The sequence below is a fragment of the Lemur catta genome, chromosome 18, assembly GCF_020740605.2.
Source record: "Lemur catta isolate mLemCat1 chromosome 18, mLemCat1.pri, whole genome shotgun sequence".
Lineage (NCBI taxonomy): Eukaryota > Metazoa > Chordata > Mammalia > Primates > Lemuridae > Lemur > Lemur catta.
In genome coordinates this window covers 4843307-4870105 of record NC_059145.1, presented here as the reverse complement: position 1 = coordinate 4870105, position 26799 = coordinate 4843307, and the positions used below count along the sequence as shown (strand labels likewise).

At 46.8% G+C, this 26799-nt stretch overlaps 1 protein-coding gene across 2 annotated transcripts; it reads right to left on the bottom strand.

Moving 5' to 3' along the window:
- Positions 1 to 1783: 1783 nt before the first annotated feature.
- On the bottom strand, positions 1784 to 17827 carry BTNL9 (butyrophilin like 9). Of its 2 annotated transcripts, XM_045530734.1 has the most exons (11): positions 17752 to 17827; positions 14008 to 14144; positions 12627 to 12974; positions 11024 to 11305; positions 8022 to 8150; positions 7816 to 7848; positions 7488 to 7508; positions 6361 to 6381; positions 6105 to 6131; positions 3940 to 3966; positions 1784 to 3112 (listed from the first exon to the last, which is right to left on the bottom strand). In XM_045530734.1, the coding sequence occupies exons 2-11, from the start codon at positions 14120 to 14122 to the stop codon at positions 2487 to 2489; spliced, it is 1629 nt and encodes a 542-aa protein (XP_045386690.1). In that variant the 5' UTR covers positions 14123 to 14144; positions 17752 to 17827; the 3' UTR covers positions 1784 to 2486. The 2 variants fall into 2 exon arrangements, with proteins under 2 accessions (XP_045386690.1, XP_045386689.1); XM_045530733.1 differs by lacking the exon at positions 17752 to 17827 and having other exon boundaries at positions 14008 to 14214.
- Between the last annotated feature and the right edge of the window lie 8972 nt (positions 17828 to 26799).

The following is a 26799-nucleotide window of genomic DNA, read 5'->3' as shown; positions in this document are numbered from 1 at the left end:
GAGTTGGTGTCTCAGGAGAGCTGACCGTGGGTATCTCTTTTTGTTAGGGACTGAATGTTTGTGTCCCTGCAAAATTCTTAAGTTGAAATCCTGACCCCCAATGTGCTGGTATTAGGAGATGGGACTTTTGGGGAGGTGATTAGGTCATGAGGGTGGAGCCCTTATGATGGGACTAGTGCCCCTTTACAAATGGACCCTGGAGAACTCGCCCGCTGTCTGCCACGGGAGGACACTGGGACAAATCAGCAGTTTGCAACCCAGAACAGAAACCTCCCCAGACTCCGACCATGCTGACATGCTGATCTTGGACTTCTAGCTTCCAGAACTGTGAGAAAGACATTCCTGTTGTTTATAAGCCTTGCAGACTATGGTATTTTATAGTAGTCCAAGCTAAGACCCTTCTCACCTCTGCCCTTGGGGATGTTACAGCTATGGATTGAAATCCACCACAGTGGAAGTATTTTCACCATGGAAATCAGCAAAGCCTCCAGACCTTTTTCCAGAAAGCCAGTTATTGAACATTTACCAGATACCACTACATTTCTCTCTATTTATATTACTATATTTTTCAATGAACGATTTGAAAATAAAGTACAAACATCATATCCCTTTACCCCTTAATACTTAAGTGTGTATTCTCTTAAAAGAACAGCATTCTCCTACATCAAAATCAGATTAAAATTTATCCCATATTACTATCTAATCCACATACCTCTTTCAAAATGTCTCTTTTTTCTCCCAATAATATTTTTTTATAGGTCCAGGATCCCTCCCACAGTCACCTATTGCATTTAGTTGTCCTGTCTCTTTGATGTCCTTTAATGTGAAAGAATTCCTTAGTCTTGCCTTGTCTTTCATGACCTTGACAGTTTTGAAGAGTACCAGCCAGTTTGTCTGGTATTTCCTCATGATTTATGCATTTTGGGGGCAGGAATACCTCAAGTGATGCTGTTTTGAGGTATTCCTGCCCCCCAAATATGTACATTATGATGCAAAAGAGCTTTCTCTTCTTCCGCATGTATTTCTTTATTCATTTATTTATGTGTATCAGTGGGGATGTATACATACTCATGGATTCCTATTTTACTTAAGGGGTTACAACCTATACTGACATTAAGTATTTTGATGTTCAGATTTGGCCAATGGAGGCAGCTTTCCGGTCCAGTTGAAGTCCCCATCATTCTTTGAGCACTTTCTTATTTTCTAGTACAAGATGTTTTTAGACCCACCTTGTATTTTCCCTGCCCTAGGCCTGGGGTCAACCATTTCTCCAAAGAGCCTTAGTTTCTTTAAGTAGAAAATAGTTCTAAAAACCAAGTTCTGGGTGCTGGGTGTGCTCACTGGTACTGGGGTATTATTGTTTCTAAGCCCTCAAAGAAGCCAAAGCTAGGAACTGCACGTGTGCGTGCACTCACACATCTATCTATCATCTGTCTATCAGGTATAGGTGTGCTCCGTTTGTCTGCACACAGTGAAGCCTACACGTTCACAATCATATCTCTAATTCCGGTCCATCTCAGAGTTATTCTAGCATTTTCTCCTTTCCCCTTTCTGTATTTTCTGTGTTTCCCTTCTCTGATGGAAAGACCTGACTTTCAGCACACTTGGTGAATTTTCTTATTCGCTCAAGCCCATCCTGTGTGTAGCCAAACCTCTGGGCCCTCAGGCCAAAAGCTCAGCCCCAGTGGCTCGCTGCACCACCCCGTTCCCATTCCTGGTGCTGGAGGCGCTGATGGAAATAGTCCCCATGAAGAGGAAAAGGAAAGGGAAGAAGGAGAAAGACTCACAGATTTTGTATTTATTCAGTGTGTTATAATCCATTTTGGCATTATGCATTTTTATGTTCAAATTGTTCCATAATTGGTCAGTGAAGCCCTTTCAACCTGGCTCCTGTGTCCTATTGCTAGGTCCCTACGACTTTCTGAGCACATTTTTACTTCACAGCACAAGATGTTCAAGGCTCATGTTGAAATTTCTTTGCCCCAGGCTTGGAATCAGATGTTTCTCCAACTTCATTTTAGTGGGAAATGGTATTTAAAACTAGGATCTGAGCTGCAGGTGAACTCATTGCTTATGAGGTGTCCTTGCGCCTAGGCCTTTTTAGAGCTCGCATATATATATGAAAAATATAAAACTATACCAATTAGCTGATCCCTCTAATCCACTGCCCTCTTTCTCCTATGCCAGTTTCTTTCCCATGGCCCAGGGTGGGCACCCTGGCTCCTGGCAAGATTAGTATATTTTTACTCATTTGCTCAATCCTACAATACACACAAATGAGCCTTGGAATTGCCTCTTTTCTTTAAAGAAAATCATACACGTACATATTTACATAGGCAAAGGTCCCTCTCAGTTGCCCATCTCCCCCGCCGCGCTTTGCTGCGGCTTCAGCGGCATTTGGGGCGGTCGCTTGCTCACTTCGGAGGCAGCAGGAGAGCAAAGCGCCGGCCGGGTATCCGGGAGCCGCCCAGGGTCGCCAGGGCACCTCACCACAGGCCCAGGGCGGGGGCTGAGGGGTCATAGGGCTGTAACCACGTGTCATTGTCGTCCTCTTCGGGGACGCGTGTCCCTCTAGCCGGCAACGGGCAGATGGCCAAGGGGTCTGGGTGTTCGCTGCCGTCGTGGGCCCTGGGTCTGAAATAGGCACAGAGCGCGTCGGGGAAGGTGTCGGTGAAGGTGAAGATGTGGGAGCCGTCGGACACATTGAAGAAGGACAGCTTTCCCGCGTCGCAGTCCAGGAGGACGCCCACGCGCCGCGGGGGCACGCGCAGGGTGAGCGCGACGCGGTGCGGGTCCAGCACGAAGTACTCGCAGCCGTTCCACAGCCCCATCACCCAGTAGCCGCAGGCGGGGCTGAGGCGCGCCGGCCCCGCGCGCGGCACCGCGGCCAGGCAGGCGCCCAGGAACCAGCGGCTGCGGCGGCCCACGTGCACCTCCCAGTAGTGGCGGCCGGCGGAGAAGCGCTCGCGGCTCAGCACGCACGTCTGCTCCGAGAACCGCTGCGGGTCGCCGGGCGCGGGGCCCTGCGCCACCCCGCGGGAGTACACGCTCATGCCATCTTCGGAGACCTCCAGGCTGGGGTGCGCCGAGGCGTGATCCAGAGTCACGTCCACTGCAGAGACACAGGGTTAGTGCCTGCCCAGGGCGGTTCTGGCCCTGTCTGTCCTCCCCTGAGAGGCAAACCACTAGTTTCTCCTGGTGGACCAATGGGCAAAATCGTCACCGCCATCCCCACTCTTGCTACCCGCCTCCCCAGGACTGAAGTGGCATGCAAGTCACTCGTGAGCATTTGACAGTGGCAGGAGGAATCCTATCCTTTCCTGAACTGGAAGGTCCCTGAATTCCACACCAGTGCCACAGAGACCAGAGATAACAAACGAGGTAAGTTCATTGATGGAGCCACGTCCTGGTCAGGGGAAGGGCTGGTTCTACTCCCTGCTGGCCCACCACCCTGTGTGACCTTGATATCATCAGATGAGCTCTAGGTTTCACAGTAATTTTTGGATTTTAAAAGGGCCTTTGAGATCATCTAGTCCAGTGCCCTGCACTCTACCCCATCCCCCAAAACATCCCATGTGACAGTTGGGAACCCGGAGGATCCTTTCTATCAGAGGTCTGAGCGGTTCCTTACAGACTCTGCATTCTCTCCTGCAAACAGGGCCGAGAGCAGCCTTCCTGCCAGATGGAAACAATCTAGTAACACCCAGGAAGCTGTGTGTTTGGGAGCACGTGTATGTGTGTGCACACAAGCATGTATGCCTGTGTATGTGTGCACATGCAGGCACACGTGTCATGTGTGCAAGTGTGCATGTGTGTCTGTGTGTGCAGGCCCCAAACTTCACTCCTGGAAAGACCCTTCCTCTAATCTTAGTTCTCTCCACCTCTCTTTTTAAGATCCAGCCAATGCAAGCCACAAATCAGTTTCTCAGCTTCAGTTACCTGCATACTTTTGGGCTGCTCTCCACTCTGAAACCAAACAGAGACAGAAAAGAGGCTCAGAAATTCGAGTCAGTAACTCTGGAACCTTGAGAGAGGCTCAAGATGCATGAGGGATGCCTGCAAATCGAATTACCCCATTCCCATGGTGACAGCTGGTTTGGATCCAGACTGGGTCCACCATGGTATTTTCCTGACAATTTGGGATTGTGTAGAGGGCTGGTATCAGTGGTAGGTTATACCAGAGCTATATGCACACTGATTTCGTGTTGGCAAAAGGAGGAGAAGGGAGCCTCTGGGTAGGGAGAATATGTTTCAGCATCCTAGATGCCCTGAGGGATGGAAATGAAGCCGCAGCCCCTCATTGGCCAGGCTCAGTCCCCAGGAGCCCCAGAAGAGCACAGGTCTTATCCCAAGATGCCCTCTAGATAGCCTGTCCTCCCTTAACAGGCCTCCTTACTGTGAGCCATTCTGAGTGGATTTCTGTTTTGTTTTATTTTGTTCTGTTTTGCAACGAAGAGATAACCAAGTCACAAAATAGCAAAAGCAATACAAGACATTCTCAGAGCTAGGTAAATTGATAGCAGGGATTTTTCAACCCTGGTTTTGCATCAGGATAACCAGTGGAAATTTGAAAACATATACCTCTGGTGTAGAATAACTCAATTCTATTAAGATACTGATTCTCCTCAGATTTGTAAGTTCAAAGCCATCCCATGCAAAACTTTTGGATTTAAGGAGCTTCATAAATCTATCCTAAAATTTACATTTTAAAAAGGTCTATTAACTTTAAAAAGGAAGTGGAAATGGGGAAAGAGAACTTATACTTTCAGATACTATAAAATGGAATATGCACCGAAGGTGGTTGCCCACATCAATGGAGGATCAGGGGTGGTGCAATAAATGGCTTTGGAAAGATTGACTCACTGTATGGAGAAAAATCACTGGATTCTCACCCAACACCACATAAAATGGCAAGTTCTGGATGGATCAAAAATCTACACATAACACATATAAAGTTAATAGAAAAAAGTGTCAGAGAATATGTCTGTAATCTATGTATGAGGAAGTTCTTCAACAAAACTTCAAACACATAAACCACAAGGTAAAAATTTGATGAATTAGATTTTATAAAAACCAATGATTTCTTTTCAATAAAGGGAACCATGGACAAAGCTAATAGCAGATGACAGACTAGAAGGAATAATGTTATGTGTATATATTCCTATTAATTGATAAGAAAAGACAGCAATCCTAGAAGAAAATGGGCAAAGGCTATAAACTGGCAATTTTCAAAAGAGGTAGTCTCCAAAGTCAACCAGCATATAAAGAGATGAGGCATTACTATCTCTACTGACTGGCAAACTTAGAAAGCTGGCTCACACAGATGTGGGCACGCAGAGCCTCCATGCAGGGCGACAGCAGGATGATGGCGCTGCCTTCGGGGATCCCTCCCTCCCACTTAGTGCATAGACCTCCCATGGGCCAGCAATCCCTGTCCTGTGTATATGTCCCACAGAAATCTCCACAGAGGGCAATAAAGTGACATGTTTGGGGCTATTCACTCAATGTTGTTTGTGGTGGTGTGGAGTTAGAGGCAGCCTGTACTCCAGGAGGGCGGCTGACTAAAATGGAGCACTCTGCGGCTAGGAGGAGCAGACCAAATGCACACAGGTAGCAGAGATGGATATTTAAACACAGTGATGCATGAGAAAAGCAAGGAACAGCACAGGACTATAAGTGTCGTTTACATGAACTATAATACAGGTGCACAAAATACATATTCACATTTTGCAAGGATACATGCAACATATACACATTACACTGCTTTATGGATGGAAGGGAGGGAGGTATGGGGAGAAATATTTACATGTACAGTAACATACCCACCCGCACTCACTGTCAGAGTCTTTGAGGGTGGCGACTTAGAGTCTAGGCAACTCTAATGTGCGACCAGGATTGAAACCAGTGGTTTGCAGGGTGCTTAGGCCTCAAGACTATATAAAAGCAAAACTAGAGTATAACCTCTACCCAGTGACATAGATTAACACATGCTGTGTGAGGCTGTGCAATGAAACCAGAATGAAATGTGGTTGGTTAATGAGAATGAGCTGGGTTGGGGTGCTGGGACATATGAGCAACAGAGAGAAAGAGCGGGCTTCACTCACCAGCCTGGCCTTCAGCCCTTCTCCAGTCTGATGCAGCCAAGGGAAAACCAGGAATTAGAACAACAGGGCCCTGAGCTTCCCTGCTCACTCATCACAGCTTGCACCCAGCCCCATCTCCTCCCCTCTCTCCTGCCACCCACACAGCTAGCAGGGGGCCAGCCTGGGCAACATACCTGGTTGGGCGATGAGAAGATACACGGATAACCAGATGCAAAAATGTGGGCGAGAAGAGATAGTTCTAAGAGGGATCACTTACCAAGCTCTGTTTGAAGCTTCTCTGTAAACAGAGCACAGGGAGAAGACATCAGCCTTCAGTTGATTAACCACCTTTCCCAGGCAGTTAGGCCACCAGGAAGAGATTCCTCAGTTTCAACCCACTACTAAACCCAACTTCGTCCTCGCCTCTTCATGGCCTAAGAAAAGGAGGCCCATCTGCAGGATTCTTATGCCCCATCCTATCTGCTCAAAGGCAGAAATATGCACAGGGCCTCAAAGGGGACACAGGCCTTAATACTGAGGTGCTTCTTCCCAGGGTTCAGCTGGTTCATTCACCCTGAAATCACAAGCTCTTCCTGAGGAGCTCCTGAATAAGTCCAGGCACTGAGCACACAGCCTGTGTGAGCCTCACAGTCACTTAGTGGGTACATTATTTAAAGGACTGGAAGGACATCATACCCAATTACTTCCTCTGACTGGATACCAAGGACTGAAATGTCACACTCTGCTCCTAGGAAAGGCAACATTATATATATATTCAGACTATGTGTTAATGACTTAGGGCTGTTTTTTTAATTCTCCCTGAAGGACAAGATAAGACTGAGACAAGATTCCTCAACCTCACAGTTTTGTCTGATTGCTTCATCCCTTACAGCACGGTGGCCTTTCCCTCCATCTTCCTTCCTTTGGGTTCACGCTCCCCTCCTCTGGACAGACACAAGCCCCCCGCCCATTTCAACTGGCTGAGTCCCGCTGGGGAGAAAAGTGCATGTGAAAAGTTACTCCCATTTGGCGCAAATTATAGGTGCCACCCTTCCTAGTGGCTTTTGTATTAAAAAGAGAAGGATTTCCTAGGAAGACGAACCAGAGGGAGTAAACGTTTAATTGTTTAATTGTGGAATTTTAACTGATTCAGCTAATTTGCAGGGGAGGAGCTGGCTGGGTCTGTCTGGGGGTCTCAGACGGACCTTGTTGGCGGCTGCGCAAAGGCATGCAGCCGTCATTTCAGCCCGTGGAAGCAGAGACGGGGGGGTGGAGGGGTGCTCAGAAGAATTATACAGTTGCCGTCTGTCTCCGTCCAAAGGAAGCCTAAAACCACTGAACCGGTCCTCCCGCCCCGTGCGCAGGCCTACAAGGCAGCACTGTTTTGCGGCACCCAGAACTTACCCAGCTCTGCTGTGAGTTTCCCTGGAGAAACAAAACAGACAAAAAACAAAGAAAAGAGTCAAATGTCTCCGGTTGGGGACTGAGTCAGATAGGACAGATGGATTAACACGAAGGCCTCATTTCCCCGAAGTGCTCAGACTCCAGGGGCCCAGGCTGGGCTGCACAGGGCGTCTCCGGGCAGGGGCGGGGGGATCACACGCCTCCGGCCAGCCCCGTGGCTGCCCCGCTCCCGCTCCCACGGCCGGGGCTGAGCTCCCGCCCTGCTGACGGGCGCCCGGCCTTCTGCTAGGCCGGGAGGCGAGCGCGGAACGCCCTCCCCGCTGCTTACCTTGTTTCTTTGCAGCCTGCTGCTTTAGCTTTTCTGAAAGCAAGAAGGAAGGGGAGAAAGAAGACTGAGTCGGCGCCCTCCCTGCCTGTCTCCACGTCCCATCCCTGCAGGGCGCTTCCTCAGGCCCCTGGGTGCAGCTCCTGCCAGGTGCCCCCTTTTTCCTCCCGAGCAAAGCCGGCTTTGGGAGGGACCCCGGCGACCCCTACCTTGGGACCTCCGCTGCTTCTGAAGGAAGTACAGCGCCGGCGTGCCGAGGACGGCCAGGAGCAGCGGCAGTGCCGCCAGCGTCCCGAGGAAAGCTCTCTTCCAGGGGGACGCTCTGGGTAAAAAAACGTCTGGAAAACGCCCCACGGAGAGTTGTGTCTATTTAGGTGCCACTAAACACTCAGACACAAGATGACCCTGACCCCGAGTGCCGGAAAACCTTCCGAGTGACCTCTGGTTGCCGGCTACACCTTTGGGCGCACTGGAGCGCGGGCGGGCGTGTGCCGGGGTGGCGCCCTAGGACTCGCCTCGCGGGAGGGGACGGTGCCGCGAGCGGGACCAGAGGGCGGGCGCTGGTGGCACCCCACCCGGCTTGGAAGTTCTGTGACCACAGCGCCGACCACCCTCCACTCCCTCCTGTAGAGTAGGACTAAAACAATATTTCAGTTTGTTTGATGGTGACTTGTTTTTTGCTCATAGCTAACAGCCAAATTCCGCTCCTGTACACAAAGCTTGCTTGCTTATTGCTTGGTTACGATAAAGAGCTAAAACCATGCTCAAATGCAGTTAAAAAAAGAAAAAAACCGCACCGCAGGTGGCTTCCTGATAGGGAGGCCGGCTGTGCAGGGCGAGTGTCCTTGGGGAGAGAATCTCCTGGGAGGGAATCTCTTGGGAAAGAGTCTCTTATCGGAAATAACTAGCAACAGACTCCAGCAAAAAAAAAAAAGTATAAAAGCTTTGTTTTTACCCCAGGGCGGGGTCCTGGTTCGTACAGAGACCACTGCGTTGGTGCTCTGGGACTTGGACCCTAGCTCGAGCTAGTCAATAAAATAAAACTCCTTTGCCTTTGCAGCCTCAGTGACTCTGTCTTTCTGTTCCCGGGCCGAGGGGAACCGGCTCTAACACTCCCACTCTTGCCCTGCGACTCAAGGACGCGAGAATCCGCGGTGCTTTGTTTGTGCTGGGAACCCGGTGAGCCACTCTTCACCCGGCTGCGGAGCAGGCTGCGCCATCCACAAGTCATCTCCTTGCTTCTTTGCAAACATTTGGCTTCTACATCTGTTCTCACCACACTTTTGGAAGAACTGACAACAAAGCCACGTGCGTGCTGACCTGCAGCTTCCCTTCCCCGCCAAGCGCAGCGCCTGGACCGTGGCCAGAAGGTGAACGGCAAAAACGCCGAGTAACCCTTGTGGCAATTTAATACTCTATTGGGTCTGTTGAACCTAATTATTAAAAAATGGTTCTTTTACCTCAGAGATCTTTTTAAAAATACATTTTTTTCGTTTTTTATTGTGCTAAAGTGTACATGACGTAAACTTACCATCTTTAAGTGCATGCCACTTAAAGTCATTCTTCTGCATGCCATTTCTAAGTGTACAGTTCAGTGGCATTAAGTCCATTCACCAATACCCACCTCCAGAACTTTCTCATCTTCCTAAACTGAAACTCTGTACCCATTATGCAATAATTCTCCAACCCCTGCTCTGCCCAGCCCCTGGCAACCACTCTCCATCTCTATGAATTTGACTACTTTAGGTGCCTCATATAAACAGAATCATACAATATTTTTCCTTTTGTGTCTGGTTTATAATTCAAGTCAGTGTTATTTTGGCTTTTAATTTTATTTTTCTACCAGTGCATTTTTATTGTATCATACTGGATCACAATGGATTGCTCTTTCACCACTCGTCAATTGTGAAACACTGACTCAAGTTTGAGAACAAGGGCTTCAGGGCCTGATGTCCCTCTGACCTGCCATCCTCACCCTTGCCCCTCTGGCCTTGCTGCTCTGCTAACAGCCAGATGTGGTCCCCTCTCCGGGAATGCCCTTCCTGCAGGTATCCATGGTACTCATGCCCTCTGTAAAGGGGTCCACGCATACAAATATATACAAATCTAAACATTTATATATAAATTCATTTTATATAAATTTAATAATAAATATAAATAATATAAATTTAAATTTATATAAATAACTAAAAAGAAACTATTGTATTTTGCCTGGTACAAAATGAGAAAAAGACTCCCTCTTCTTTCCTTTTCTTAGTTCATTTACTTTAGAAGACTTGTAAGCTCTTTCCCTATGTATGCCGGCCACAACTCAAGAATGTTTTTCTTAAGGGCTATATCTCCGAAATGTAAACATCAAGGAGAAAATACCGCATGGAGATCCAAGTCTCAGAGGAGTTTAGCTCAGGTGCCTGGCTCCAAGCTGTAACTACATGCTTGCCCTAGAGTCATCACATGCTTTGTTTTTCCTTTGGATAAAGGCAGTTAGCAACACAGATGGCCACCCCAATTACTAGGGGGATTTATAATAAATTGTGTGCTGCTAAGTCCTACTTGAAGACAAGTTATTGTTCATCTCGAGAACATGTACTCAGTGGGTTGTATCTGCCTGACTATATCAAAGGGTGACATTTCTTTCTGTTGTAATTATATAACTATTGATTTGGACTGATGTGAAAAATGGTCCATAGGTTGGGTTTGTCCTCAAAACTTAAAACAATTAGAGCCATGAACATGAAACCCTTTGGTGGGTGCCTCATGGTAAGAGTTTGATAATACACAATGACCTCACCTTCATCTCATTGTCTAAACATCTACTTCCCTGACCCCACTATATTCTCCACTGGAATGAGAACCTGAGGGCAGGGACTTGGGGCACACGTGGGTGCTAAATAAATATTGTTTGAGGGATGAAATTAGGAACGTGGGCTCTCATGATGACCTCTAAGGTGTAGAATTCTTGAATTTTAATGCATGACCTTTGGCACAGAAATGTTGGCTCTCCGAGGCCTCCCCTACTTCCTGTTTGGGATGTCAGTTTTATTCTTAGCATGTTCCTGTATCCAAGTTGCTGCCTTTTCAGCTGTCAAGGCCAGCCCAGCCCACATGCAGCCAGGCCCAGTACCACTGTGTCTTTATGGACTGCCTCTGGGCTAATGCACATGGAGAAACTGATGACTGGAAAGATGAGTGTGACTTGGCAACCACTGACCTGCTATCTGGACTACCAACTCTTTCTTCTGGCTCAGGAGGAGATTCTGGATGGAGAAGGACACATTGCTGTGGGATCCCCCTCGGACAACCACAGATGTTTCCAGATTGAACAGGCCCTGGGCGTCCTGGATGATGGCTTCAGACTCTGGAGGCAGGCACTGTCCCTGATGGTCTTGCCACTGAGCCTTTGGCTTGGGATACCAGCCACTGGAGCTGCACTTCAGCTGAATGCCTTCTTCCTTGAAGCCCTCAAGGGAGATGTGAGGGTCCGAGCCCAGCCCTGGGAGAGGCAGGAGGAGTGGGAAAGATCAGGCTTCTTGAAAATTGTGCATGAAGTTCACCATTTATAGTTACCATAAAGCATCACGAACTGTGACTGCTCATAACGTATGTGTGGGTTCGCAGTCCCCCATCTATGGATTATAAATGACAGTCTAAATCAGTGGTGTCATGTGGGGACAGTACTACCCCTGAGGGACATTTGGAAATATGATGGGGTCACTTGGTGGGGAAGGGCTACTGGGATTTAGTCATATTATGCAAGGGACAATCCCCCTAGAATGAAGAATAGTCTCACCCGAAATTGTAATACATTAGAATTGTGAATCTTCTATCTCTTTTGAATCCCACCAGATTTCCGTGCCTGTGTTATAGGCACTCCTTTATCTCCTCCTCATGGAGTTAGCTTTATATGTTGAATACACAAAACATTAATATGGTTTAAGCATCAATGCCGTGTAAGAATATGTACCAGGAAGGAGTGCCCCAGGCCTTTCTCTATCCTTCCCCTTCCATCACGCCCCCCCTTAGTTAACCAATTTCATTAGTTTCTAGTTTATCCTTCCTGTGTTCCTTTTGCAATGTTTATCCTTTCTTACAAACACAAATATATACTATTGAACCTCTTTTGCATCTTGCTTTTTTCTCTTAACAATGCATCCTAGAAATCACTCCACATCCCTTCGTAGAGCATCTCCCATTCTTTCAGCTGCACAGTACCTACGACTCCATTAGGTAGGTGGATCATACTCAGCTCTCGTGCTTGGACATTTAGGTGGCTTCCACTATTTTGCAATTATAAATAATGCTACAGAAATTAAATTTATAATATGTCTTTTTCACATTGGAGGTGTTGGGGATGTACCTTCAGGGCAAATTCCTAGAGGTGAGCTTGCTGTGTCAGAGGGAGACGCACAGCTAGTCCTCGCAGGCATTGCCAAATCCCCTGCCCTGGAACTTCCCAACTTTGAACTCCTCTGACACCGTATGTACGAGAGGGCTTGCTCGCCATAGCGCCACCAAGGGCGTGTGGAAGAACTTTTGGATGGTCAGTCTAATAGGTAAAGAATTGCATTTGGATGTAGCTTTAATTTGTCTTTCTCTCATTATGAGTAAAAATAATCAACTTTTCATATGTTTGAGCACCATTTGTGTATTTTCTTGTGAACTGTTTCTTTTGTTCATTTGCTAATGGACTTATCCCTTTCAGTTTGTAATAGTTTTTAAAAAATTACATATTTTCCCTTTCTCTGAGATTCTCTGTCTCCTTTTGAGCAGAGCGGCTGTGTCTCCTGCCCGCCTGGGGACGGCCAGCCCCGCACCTGCTACCTCCAGCTCCCAGACAGCTTCGCCAGAGAAGTCGCTGGAAAGGAAGCGGCACCCGAACAGTCCCTCGTCGGAGGGCACGACGCTATGAAGCTGCAGGACCACGCTGCCATCCACGATGTCGTCCTTGATGAGTTTGGTCCTGTTCTGGAACTGGGCCATCTGCGGGCCGGGGAGCTCCTGCCGCTCACGGTACAGGTGGACCACGTCGGAGTCGCGGCTCCGGAACCAGCGAATCTCCATGTGCTCAGCGTCCAGGTAGGGCGACAGGTGGCAGGGGAACTCCACCTCCTCCCCGACAAGGGCCAGGATGGGTTCCCCAGGGCCTACCACCTTGACCTCCTCTAGGATGAGAAGTCAGAACAGCCAAAAGCAACTCTCAGCAAATAAAATTTTTTTATCCAATCTCTTTGCAGCTTAGGAATCTATTGAAAACCATTCAAACGAGGAAGGTGAGACACTCTAAGTACAACCATCCAGGTCTCTTAAACAAGTAATTGTCATGGAAAAAGTGAGAGTGCACAATTAAAATGGAGGCGCCTTCCTTTGTTCACACTATTTGAGGCCCCTTGTTGCCCACAGGGTGAATATCCACTAACCTTTCTACATGTTTCCTGCTCCAGCTGTCTCTCAACACACACTGATGTCTGGCTATTTCCCTGGGTACACCCTGCCTCAGTTTACCCTCCGTCTGTCATCTTCCTGGAGAATGTGCATGCTGCAGGGCTCTGCTTAAACAGTGCCTTCCCTCCAGGGCTCTCCTTGGCTTAGCAGGGCAAAGTCTGTTCTCTTGCAGCCCTGGTCACATAACTGGGCAGCCATCTAGGTCACATCCATCCCTCTCCCTTGACTACGAACTGCTTGGGGACCTGGGCTATGCGCAGTCACCCTCGTATCACCAGTTTCCAGCCCAGGTGATGAGGGAATCATTATTGCTTTATAGTTTACATCCTCTGTTGGCTGCTTCTTCATGAGAGATGGTAGGACCCAGTGAGGTCTTTGCTGCCTTCTAAAAGCTATTCAGGGAGTGGAGTTAAAAATATGTACCAACTGGTTCAGCACAAACACAGAGCAGTGATTCTCCTGGCACCCTCCCACTGTGCTCACTGCTGCGCCTGTGGACCCTGGGGTGCTGGGGAACTGTGTAGAGGGGCTGGGGGTGGGGAGGTTGAGGAGAAGCACTCTAGAGCTGCCTGGTGCTCAGGGGCAGTAGCTGTTTAACACCCAGAATAGAAACCTTGTGTTGATATTTCAGCATCTGGCATGGCCCGGCACTATGTTATAAGACCTCAGCCCTGGGGAGCACCTGGCAGGAGGCGTAGGCAGAGCTGAGGTGCTCATGTCCTGGCTGTCTGGGCTGCAGATCAGGCTCGTTACCTGTGTACAGCTCCTCAGGCCGGAGGAGCAGGAGGAGGAGGTGTGTGAGGAAGATGAGACTTCTGGGCAGAGACACTGTCTTCAAGGAGTCCAGGGAGACTGGGAACTCTGCCATCTCTCGTTAGCAGTAGGGCCACCTGGACAGGAACAAAGAGATGCTGGAGTGGTGCAGGGAGCCGGAGCTCAGTCCACCAGGACTGACATCTCTTGCTGCTCAGTTATTTTTTGTGTGATTCTTGAATTCCTTACTAGCTTTAGTGCCTGGCTTCTTTAAACCATGGCCGGATGTGACAGCTGCTTCTAATTTTACTAGGCAACACCATTAATGGCATCACTGGCCTTGCAAGGGGACAGGGCTGAAGGGTCCCAGAGGAAGCAGCTTCTGACGTGTTTATTGTGTAGAGCCAGGAATAGAGCCATACAGTGTGTGAGGGTTCAGCACCCCCCTCCTCTGCATTTAGTGACTTTCCCCAAACAAACGGAAATCTCTGAAGGATCTCAGATGTATTTTCATTCTCCCAGCCTCAGCACCACCTACTCAACCTTGCTCCCACTTGCCTTTGGCCTGGAACATCAGGTCCACAAAACAGAGGAACAAACACAGAGTTCTCTCATTTGGAAGCCGGGTGCATGCTGTGTGGCTGCCTGCCACCTCCAACAACATCCTGGGACAGTTTCCTCCAGGCCTGAGACCTCAGGTGGTGTCTCCCAAAGGTCAGCTGGTAACTGTCCCTGTGTCTGTAGCACCTTCCAGGCCACAGTGATGGAGTCATCCCATCTGGCCACCCCTTCCCCACCTGTGGTCCAGGAGACCCAGCCCCAGCTCTGACAAGGGCCGTCTCCTCTCCTCTCTGATGTCCCTTTGAGTCCCAGGGTAACAACTCACAGTCGGAGAGTGGGGTGTGGCCTTTGAATCTTTGGGCACATACAAACCTCTCCATTTTAGGCAGATTTCATAACTGGCTGAGCCTCAATCTCTTTGCTTGAAAAATGGAAGAAACCATGGGTGGCCAGGTCCTCCTCCCTCTCTGTCCACCTTCCAAACATTCACTCTCTGACTTTTTCCTGAGACTGCATCCCTCACCTTTCATCCCATCACAATGTCCCCAGAGAGGGAGCCATGGGGGCTTCTCTCTCCTGCCCCCTCTGTCTCCGCTTCTGCCCCCACTGGGCTTTCCTTCTGAAGACCTTGGCGTGGCACATGTTCCTTGTGTCCTGTGGCTGAAGACCCCTGGCCACACTGTCAGCAATACCACTGGCAAGGTGTGGATGAAGGATTTTAAAAGCTTCAGGGCCCTGCGGCAGCAGAGGAAGGGCCAGAGGGATGTGCGTGGGTGAGGTGAGGAGCAGGCGAGGGCCCCGGCTGACAGCGGAGGGAGGGCAGTGGTCTAGGAGGCATGTGGGCAGGTGCTAGTGGTCCTGTCCTCCTGGAGCCTGCATTGAGGGGATGGCCGAGGAGCAGGTTGGGACAGCCCCACGTGTTTGAGGAGGGGCCCCAGAGCAGGCAGGTTGGGTCTCCCTGGAGAGGGCCTGGCCACGTTGCTGGCTGGCAGTTATTGGAGTCATTATTCACATAATTCCCAGCATGGGCAGAGGCCTCAGGCAAGGCTAAAGCCCTGGCTGGGCTGTCTGGCCTCTCACCCTTAGTGGCTCTGATGGGAACGTCTGTGACAGGCTGAGAGGCTGGCATGAGAGTGTTCTGGAGCAGGAGCCACCCTGGCTGTGTGCTTTCTCAGACTTCCCTCATCCCTTCTCTTCTCTTTTGTGCCTCAGTCTTTCTCCTGGACTTCAGACCCAGATTAGCGCCCTGCGAGGGCACAGCCAGGAGGGCATATCAGCATCCAGCTAGTGCCTTCCAAAAGGAGAGCCCTCACACCGTGTTTGTGTATTCATTTGGATGGGCCGGATTCTGAGGAATTAGTCAAGATTGCCTAGGGGTCCTCCCTCGACAGGTCATGAGACAGGTGCCACTGCCAGGGCAGGGGCAGCCTCGCAGGAGGAGCACTTGTTTCTATTTCCCTGGATGGGGGAGGCTGCCACCTCCCAGGGGGCAGGGGCAGTGTGTTCCAGAACTGTGGAAGTGCTGGAGGGACCGCAGTTCTCTGTGGTGATACATCCATGGGAGTCCCATCACTGAGCCGAGGGCAGGAGAGGGTGTGCGTGTGCGCGCGCCCACAGTCATAAAGCCCAACGTGAATTGAGTATTTCCTATCTACCAAGCACTGACCTACACCAGAAGTATTAGTATTATTATTACTAATAGATCCAAAATACAGATAAGGAAACTGAGGCATAGGAGCTGAGTGATTTGCCTCTGCACACACAGCTGGCAAATGGCCTGTGCGATCCCCCCCTCCCTCGTCTGCTTCTGCTTCTGGCGCCTTGCTCTGTGCTTCTCAGACTCAGTCCTCCCCAGCCGTGCTGTGTATCGGGTCTGGGTACACCCTTCAGTCACTCCTGTTACCCCAAACCAGGACTGCGGACGACGCACTGACTGGCCACCACACAGATGCACTGAAGAAGCGGCTGAGTCACAGGGTGCTGGCCCCTAACCAACCACCTAACCAACAAATGAGTAGAAAACTTAAAATCCCACTACCAGAGAAAAACAACCTAAAACTGGAGTCCCCGTAAGACTTTGTCAAAAGCATCTCCTCAGCCAGGAGGCACATGTGTTTGGTCCCTTTGCTCCCAATGCTCAAGGTCATCACCTTGAAAGTCAGAGAGACTGGTCTGGCCACCTCCCGCAGGCAACGTCAGTGACTTCTAAGCAGCATTCCCTGTCTAGTGCCTGGAGTCTGCCCTTTCCCACCCCACTCTCCAATCGGGGGGCTCTGACCCTTACTGAAGTGCAAACGCCCCTTGAAGCATACACTTTCCAATCTCAGCTCTTCCCACCACAGTCTAAATGGATTTCAGATTCTGTTCCTGGTGAGGAGGTTTTGCTACAGGAAGGAATAGGAGACGGGACGTGTTGGATATTTGGGGAAGACAGAGAACCCAGGGAGGGGAAGGATGGCCCAAAAGGGGCCCCGGGCTGGAGCTGAGCTCTGCTGGTGGCTATATTCCCACCCCCCACCCCACCCTGTCCCCGTCCTCCCAGGAGCCTCGGCTGCTCCATGCGGAAGACACAGGGGGGAATGGGGGGCTGTGCAGGCAGATGCCGAGAAATGCCACCACCCTCACCCAGGGAAAGCCCATTTCTCCCGCTCTCCTTCTCTTTCTGCTTTTTCTTTCCTCCTTGATGGCTCCCTGCCCCTAGTCCAGCCCCTTTCCTGTTCTTTTCTCCCGCACCACCAATTCCTAAAAAACGCCTGGTGCTCTCTTTATTTCCAGTCCCTCAGCACTTGAGCCTCTCTCTAAAGATGATTGTTTGCTTGTGTTGCCCCCTTCCCTCCAGCAGACACCAGCTGTTAGTTGCCAGCCTGCATTGGTTTGATTTCAATATGCCAATGAGAGGATTTCTACCTCTCACCGATGAACTGCCTCAGGAAGGAACCTCAATGAGGCTTGAAATCCTTTTTATCTGAGAGGGCAAAGGGACGCCTCAGGATCCCGTCCCCTCAGGTGGGGCCTGCCTGAATGGTTCTCCTCTTGGCCACGCTCGAAATACCCCATGCTGCAGCCAGGCTCAGCCAATAGGATGGTGCCAGCCACTGCATGCTCTCCCAAGGCCTCCCACTATCACTGTCTTCCATTTCTGAAAGTAGAGGTGTAGACAGCTGTTGAGAATGAGCCATGTACCTGGCAGGTAGCAGCAAATGGTCCGAAATGGCAGATGATCTCACCTCCCCTGCAAAAAGTGACAATTGCTGTAAAGTGTCTTGGTCTCAGATATAAAGGCCCCCAAACACAGACTGGAAGCTGAGCCCAGGAGGCTCATGCATGAAGGAGCGCACCCATCTTCCACCTTAAGACATATGCTGCGTGCTCTGCCCTTTGCTATAAGAATCAAGATGGCTAGAACAAAACAAGGAAGTCGTCACGTCCTGCCTCTGTGAGGGAAATCATGCACTGCATTCCCAGGGAAAATGTCCCTCCAGGGTCTCAGAAGGAGGGGAAAGGTATCTGAGAGCTTTGTAGAGCCTGCGAGTGGCAGCAACTCAGAGCAGGGAGAAAAGGCGCCAGTCAGCTGCCCGAGCTGTCTGGGCAGGTAGAGCTGGGGCTCTCTGGTGGCAGGGTGGCTCTGTCTGGCTGACAGAGAATAGACTACAACCTCCACTAACTAAGGGTGAGGAAGCGGCAGGTTCCTACTTCTTAACCTGCCACTGACCTCAGGGAAGGTCAGTAAGGAAGAGAGCCTGGGAGCTTTGTCATTAGTAAAATCTGCAAGACCTGTTCACAAACAGCTTGGAGATACAGTGGGGTCTTGTATTAGCGTTTCTCTAGTGGAGCAGCCAGCACTACCTCGCCCCACTCCATTTGCCATGGGCCATGGTACAACTCCAGCATTATGGACTGGGACACTAGCCACCTGATGGCAGCCCACACTGACATCTTCCGCAGGGGACAGGTCTGCGCTGAGGCACAGCACAGCTCAGGCATATGCAGGACACCCCAGGGACTCCCAGAAGCGTCCCATGTTTGGAGAGGGGCCTGTGCAGGTGCTAGGGCTCTACATGTGTAGGTGGGGGCAGGAGCCAGTGAGCTTTGGGGCATTGACTTGAAGGGGACTGTCCACACTCAGGCTGGCAAGACTGGGCACTTGGGCTTATTCATGTGAAAAGATGTTCTTAGAAGAGTAAAAGGGGATGGATGGTGAGCTCAAATTGTGGATGCAGTTCCCTGGGCCTTGGGAGACAGAGGAAGGCTCAGGGAAAGTCATTTCTGACAGTGCTGCCCAAAGAGATCAGCACTGGCATTCCCACCTCAGGCGAAACAAAGTGGACACTGACTAAAGAGCAGGATCAGGAAAGCGATGGGGGCGGGGGGAGGACAGACATTTTGAGTGCAGGGAGGTGATTAGCATGTGTGGTAGGAAAAGGCTAGGGGCCAGCCAGGACAGCTTAGGGAACTCACCTGTGGACAGGAAGGCCCGGAAAGAATAGGTGGGACCATGCTGCCGAGGACCCTGCATGCCACACAGGGAAGTGGAAGAGAAGAAAATTGTACTTGTAGGGAGGAGCCATTTGGAAACATTAATCTTAAGCATTTCATTGCCCATATCTTCGGTTCCTCTGTGCTCCCCAGGGAGAGGTGAGATTGTCACAGCAGGAATGCAAAGAAAGAGAAACGGGCAGAGTCCACTTCTGTGACTCCAAAACACAGCACTGGTGGGATGTGGGAGGGGGCCACCACCTGCCACTGCCTGCCCATCAGGGTCCATCATCCAGCAAGGACTAGGGCCTCACTGGGCCCCATCCTACCAGCTGCATATGGGCCCCTCCCATCCCAATGCCCCAGTAAATGCATAACGGCCCATATCCAAAAAGAGGTAAGTGCTGGACTCCTGGCAGGCTGTAAGTGGGATGGGAATGGACAGACCCTTACCTGCCTTTGGGCAGTGGAGAGCCCACACCATTACACAGTCTGCTTGGTCTGTACTAGCCTGCACTGCAGTCATCTGAGGGAGTTCTGGAGGCAATGGTGGTGGGAGAACCCCCTCCCCAACACGAAGGCCATTCCCCACACAGCATGGGCTACCAGAGGAGACAGATTGCAAAGTCATGCTAAACTCAGATGTAGATGAATTAATCCTTCTCTTCTGGTGATTTCTCATCAACCCCTCTAACCAGCCCAACACATGGCCCCTGAGCCTCATTACATCTTCTCCTTAGTTGTTGTCCAGGGAGCTCAGACTCACATTCCTGTACCTGTGAGCTGGCATGGTGCCCACCAGTGCAGGGAAACACACCTGCACTGAGAAAGAGGACAAGCTCACTGACCACCCTCTGAGCTACAGGTGCTCACATTTAGCTGGCTCTGGGGATGTGAGGGGCTGCAGGAGCCCCCCCCCCCCCCCCCCCCCCCCGGCCCAATGCTCAACAAGCCTGATGTCTCCAGGGTCAAGTCATTCCTGACAGTGCTGCCCAAAGAGATTGGCATTGGGCGTTCCCACCTCAGAAGAATTCCTCTGCAGTGAAGAGGCAGTCAGCACCCTCTCTTGACACAGAGCAGTGGGTGCCACAGGGAACTCTGGCTCCATGTCTCATGCCACGCAGAATGAGAATTGGTTATAAAGAAGCCGTGAGCTGAATGCAGGCTGTGTGAAACAGTGCTCACATGAGTTCTGTCCTTTGGAAGAGGGAAGTCAGTCAGTGCACCAGAGGTTGAGTTACATAAACAAGTTGTAATAAAAAAAAGGATCAGCCCATTTCTTACAGATGGTGCACCATACCCATGTGTAGTCCAGCCTGTGCTTCCTTCCCCAGCATGAGGAGGGCTCCGCTGTGGCAGTCACACATTCTCTTGGCTCGTTAGGTGAACTAATAGCACCTGTTTACCCGGTTAGGGGAGAACTATTTTAAGAAAAATTATTTAAAATTTCTAGATGAGACAAAAAGATGGGCAATGTGGCCTTTTAATGTCATATGGGGAGAAGGGCTCAATAAAGGGTTAATCATTTATAGGAATGTACTTTTTTTGACTACTGTTTACTATTGCTTAAAGGTCCCTGACTTAGTGAGCTTGCATTTTAACTTGTCCACTTTTGTCCAGTGGAGTCACAAATAATCTCTGTATGGTGGGAGAAATAGGTGATGGCTTATTGCCTTGTGGATCATTAACCAGTTTTGTACAAGAATAAGCCAACAATGTCATTCTAACATTCCTGTATTAAGCTGCCTCAAAATATCCAATTCCTCAAATGCTTTTTGAACTAGTCTTTACCCTTTCAGTGGTTCCCTTATAAATTAATGGGCTAAATAAAAATTTTGACACATGTTCATTTTATATATGAATGAGTCATATTGTAATTTTTTTATTTACATGATAAAATTTTTTAAGATGTCTATTGTCAAAAATTCACTTAATTATAACCAATAATTAGGCTATATATGTACAAATATATTTATATGAGGACTATGTTCTCTCAATAAAAGCTTCTCAGTCAATTTAATTCCTCTTTTCAACACTTGTTAACTTTATGTGCTCCGTTTCTCCTTTTTTTTTTTTTTTTTATTTCAGCTTATCATCATGGGAGTACAAAAGTTCAGGCCACATACACTGCCCATGTCCCGCCCATCCCCCTGAGTCAGAACTTCAAGCGTGTCCATTCCCCAGACAGTGCACATTGCACTCATCATGGGGAGGGGATGGGGGTATAACTACATATGGTAAATTTTTTTGAAACAATACTTTGACAAGTCATTATCTTAGAAACAGCTTTTCTTAAAAAGCCTCTAGCCTTGGCTGTAAATGAATGCTAACTGACAGGACCCATCGGCCTGGCCTCGCCAGCACTGTGTACTAATCATTGACTTGATGGGTCCCAATCTATCCTTATCAGGGTGAAATGGGATTATCTGGAAAATGTTGCCAGAAAAATTGGACTTCAAATAGTGTTTTCCTTCTCCCAAGTACCAAAGATCTTTTGTAAGAGACCGTTCTTTCTTCCCCTTTGTCCCTTTGTGATTGGGGTTTCTAAAAGTCTAATTAAGATTGATAATGTCATTATAGACTTTTAAAAAAGAACATTCACAGCCTGAGCTGGTAACCCAACTGCTAAATCATTAGGCCTAGGACCTGATAAAGATCCAAGTCCCCAGGTAAAATTGAGCAGATACGCTCCCTCCACAGATACCAAGAGGGAAAATGGTGGCTCCTTCCCAATTTGAGACTAAGAATCAAGATTTGGTAAGTGCCTGAGGAAAAAAACAAAAGAAAACATTGTTTGGAATTGCTCTTCTCTGTTAATTACTGAAATGTTTGCCCAAAGCTGGGCTATGGCCGAGAAAGGGTAGACCTGGCTGGGAGGGGAGGAAGTAGATTTGGGTATCCTTCCAGGGCCCTTTCATCTGCACATGGTCACTGCCCTCAATGACAACAGATGGTGTAATGGGTCCACTTCCTGGAGCAGACTCTAGGAGGAAAAACTGAAGAAGGAAGGAAGTGATAAGAAGGAGAAGTGAGTGCCTCCACAGAATGTAGGAGACAAGGAGACTTAGAGGTCACCCTCCAAAGCCCTCCATTGCACAATCCAGACCTTAAGTAACAGAGTGTAAGTCACTCCACTAGCCTAATAGGAGAATCAGAGCTTCTAGGACAGCATGCTGCCTGGGGAGGGACACACCCCACATCCTGGGTGTGGTTCTGAGGACCTGCCCCGGGTGTGGGCCAAGGGCTAGTCAGGGCTAGTGTCCCTGTTCAGACTTGGTTCTGAAGCTTGGAAAAGATGTTCTATATCTTCCCATTGCCCTGGGCACTGTTTCCATCTTGTCCCATTTTGGCTTCTGATATGCAGAAATCCAGTGTTTTTAAAAATGCTGAGTGAATGTGTTCTGTGTATTTGTTCAATGATTTCCTTAGAACAGAGAAGCATTACTGGGTAACAGGGAACACGCATTTTAGATTTTGATGACTGTCATCCAAAAATGTTGCGCCTATTAGTACTTCTAGCAGCAGAGTATGAGTGTACCCATATCTGTACACCCTTGATAAAAACTGAATGTCATAAACCTTCTGAATTTTGCAAAGTTTATTTTAGTGTCACTTTTTCTGATCCTTCGTGAAGTTGTATATCTTTTCATACTCTATTTGTATTTCATATTCTGTGAGTTGTGTGTTCTACCTTCCATGTTTATGTTTATATTGGATTGTTTGCCTTTTCATATCAACTTGTAGGCACTCTTTAAATATTCTGGATATCTATCCTTTGTCTGTAATAATTAAGGCAGATATTTTGCCCATTGCTTGTGTTTCAATTTTATTTATAGCATCTTTCATTTAGAGAGATATAAAATGTTAGCATAGATAAATATGCCAATAATTTATTTTAGAGCTTCTGGAGTCTATTTTATGCTTAGAATATAAATATGGTTAAAAATGATAAATATATGGTATATATATTTCTAGTATCTTCTTCTAACCCGAATCTTGCAAGTCAGGAGAGAGTGAAATGATATATTCAAAATACTGAAAGAAAAAACAAAACAACCCTGCCATTCAAGAATACCATACCCAGTAAAATTTTTAAAAATGAGGGAGAGATAAAGTCTTTCCCAGACAAATACTGAGAGAGTTCATCATCACTAGACCATTATAAGAAATGCTTAAGGGAATTCTTCAAATTGTGTCAAAAACTTGCTAAATAGCAACACGAAAGCATATGAAATGATAAATCTCACTGGTGAAGATAAATCTATAGACATATACAAATTAATGTAACACTGTAATAATGGTGCATAATTTACTTTTAATCCTAAATTAAGGTTAAAATATAAAAATTTGTTAATAGAGACACAATGTTAAAAGAAGCAACCTCTGCTTACAAGAACAAAAAGTGTGTGTGCGTGGTAGAGTAAAAGTATAATGTTTTTGTATATAATTGAAGTCAAATTGTTATCAATTTAAAGTAGAAGTGTATAACTACAAGGCATTCATGCAAACCCTGAGCTAACCACAAAGAAAAAAAACCCATAATAGATACATGAAAGATAAATAGAAACTAATCAAAGAAAATCACTACAAAACATTATCAAACAATAAAGGAAGACACAAGAGGAAGAGACAGCAGCTCTTCCTCAAAAGAGACAAAAACCAGTTAACAAAAATGGCAAGAAAATAGATTAATAAGCCCTTAATTATTAATCATTGCCTTAAATGTAAATAAATTAAACTCACCAATCAAATGGCTTAGAGTGGCTAAATTGATTAAAGAAACAAGATCCAGGTACATGTGATTTACAAGACTCACTTGAGATTTAAAGACAGACATAAGCAAGGATTGAAGAAATGGTAAAAGATTTTTCATACAAATGGCAATCAAATGAAAGCAAAAGTGGCTATACTTGTGTCAGAAAAAACATATTTTAAATCAAAAACTGTCTGTAGAGACAAAGAAGGTTATTACATTATGATAAAAAGATCAATTCAACAGAAAGATATAACAATTATAAATATATGTGCGCCAAATGTTAGAGCACCTAAATATATTAAGCAAATATTGACAGATCTGAAGACAGAAATTCACAGCAATACAATAATAGTAGGAGACTTCAATATACAGTTACAATAATAGATTCAGACAGGAAAATCAATAAATAGGTAACTTGAACATTATAGACCAAATGGATGTAACAGATACACAGGTTGTCCCTGGGTTCTAGGCAAGATACATTCCTAAGAATGTCTTTAGGTCAGATTTATATGTAATTTGGATTCCTGATGAACAGCATATATATGGTAATAATAATAACAATAACAATACTCTAATGGCTCATATGTGGTAATAGTAATACAGTGTAATACTATAATAATAATAATACCCCAGTACCGTAATAATAAGTTACAGAAACTATTGTGCTTTTTCTTTTAATTCAAACAAACAGAACATAAAAACAAACTCATACAAAAAGTATAGGTATCATTTTGTTAATTGTTTCTGGCTGCTTTTGAGATCCTTCCTTCCTCTATTGCTTTCTTCATTTGTGGTTTGATGACTTTCTGTAGTGATGCACTTTGGATCTTTTCTTTTTACCTATTGTGTATTTAGAATAGGATTTGCTGTGTGGTTACCCTGAGGCTTACATAAAAGAACTTATACTAACTGGCTATTTTAAGCTGATAAATACGTAACTTTTATTGCATACAAAAACTACATTTTTACTTCTTTTCCTCCAATGTTTTATGTTTTTGATGCTGCAATTTACATTTTTAAAATAATTTATGTCCCCCCCCAAATTATTGTACCTTTAGTTGTTTTTAACAGTTTTGCCTTTTAACCTTTATACCAGAATATAAATTATTTACCAACCACTGTTAAAGTATTAAAGTGTTTTGGATTTGACAACGTACTTACTTTTACCAATGAGTTTTACATTTTCACATGTTTTATGTTACTAATTAGTGTCTTCTTCCTTCACTTTAAGAATTCCCTTTAGCAATTCTTGTGAGGTAGGATCTAATGGTGATAAACTCTTTTAGCTTTTGTTCCTCTGAGAATGTCTTTATCCCTTCATTTTTGAAAGAGAGCGCTGCTTGGCATGCTTGGCTTCATTTATTTTTTTTTTAAGGATTCTGAATGTATCATCCTTCTGGCCTGTAAGATTTCTGCTGGAAATCAACAGATAATCTCATGAGAGCTTCCTTATATGTAACAATTTGCTTTCCCTTGCTCCTTTCAAGCTCTTTTTTTGTTTTTTAACTTTTGAGAATTTCATTTTGATGTTTCTCAGTCTGGGTCTCTTTGGGCTTCCTGCATCTGAATTTCTATTCCCTTCCCCAGGCTTGGGGATTTTTCTGCCATTATTTCTTTGAATATATTTTCTGTCCTATTTTCTCTCTCTTCTCCTTCTGGCACAGCAGTAAGACCTAAGTAATTATACCTGGTAGTGTCCCATATGTCTCTTAAACCATCCTCACTTTTAAAAATTCTTTTTTCCTTTTGTTCCTCAGATTGGGTTGTTTTCGATGACCTGTCTTTGAGTCCATTGATCCTTTTTATGCTTGATCTAATCTGTTACTGAAGCTCTCTATTGAATTTCTTGTTCAGTTATAGTATTCTTCAGCTGTATAATTTCTGTTTGGAGCTTTTTAATACTTTTCATCTCTTTATTGACATTGTCAGTTTATTCTTGTATTGTTCACCTGACTTGGCAAGCATCATTATCTCTATTATTTTAATTCCCTGTTGAGTAAATCACATATGTGTACTTCATTCAGGTTGATTTATCAACATTTATCTTGTTTTATAATTTGGAAAATACTTCTCTATTTCTTCATTTTTCTTAACTCTCTGTGTTGGTTTCAGAACATTAGATAAGACTACTTGTCCAACTCTTGCCAGAATGGCCTTCTGTAGAAGAAGGATCTCACCAATTTGTCCAGCCAGAGGTTTAAGATGCCTCTCACATCTTTGTATTTGCCCAGACTTCTGTCTCTGTTTTTGGTAGCAACCTGGAGCTTAGGTTGGGCTATGGCTTGTCAGTACTCTGAGACTTTTAAGGTAGGAGCCAGACTCTGCAGATGTAGCTGTCAAGGTTGGTGTGTTCAATATGTGTGCCAGTTCCTTCTATCTTCACAGTAAAGCTGAGCGTGAGCATTTATCTCCCACTGTCTCTGTACTAAGCCGGGGCAAGGATCTGTGCAAATAGCTTTAGTCATGTTCAGGCTGCACCCTCTGATCCTGAAGAGATAGCTGCTGAAAGTGAGCCCTTGTTATGTCCACCTCTTTGTTTTCTGTGGTCTAGGGCAACTAAGGAATGCAAAGCCCCATTGACTCCCAGAGCTAGATCACTAAGGGGACAATACTTTGGGTTGGTGCTCTGGAATTTGTGGCACTCAATGCATGGACCAACTCATTCTAGGAAGAATGGGTAGACTTGGTTTTATCACTGGGGTGAGACAGAGGCAAGTCTCATGAATGTGCCAAGGTCTGGCTTCGACTGTTGGAGGACTACTGTTTGTCTCTCCTGTGAGCTCCCCAGTGTGGGTTCATTAGAAGTGAGACCATTAGGTAAGCACTGGAAGTATGTGCTATAATTCTTTTCCAGAGAGAATATTGGATCTGCCCATTTCTGCCTTTTTTTCCTGCTCTGCCTTAAGGGAGTGTAGCCCCTGGAAGTGTTTGTACATCTATTTAAAACTACTTTCACCTCTCTGTTCTGTGATTTAGGAAGGCTCACATATTCCTAG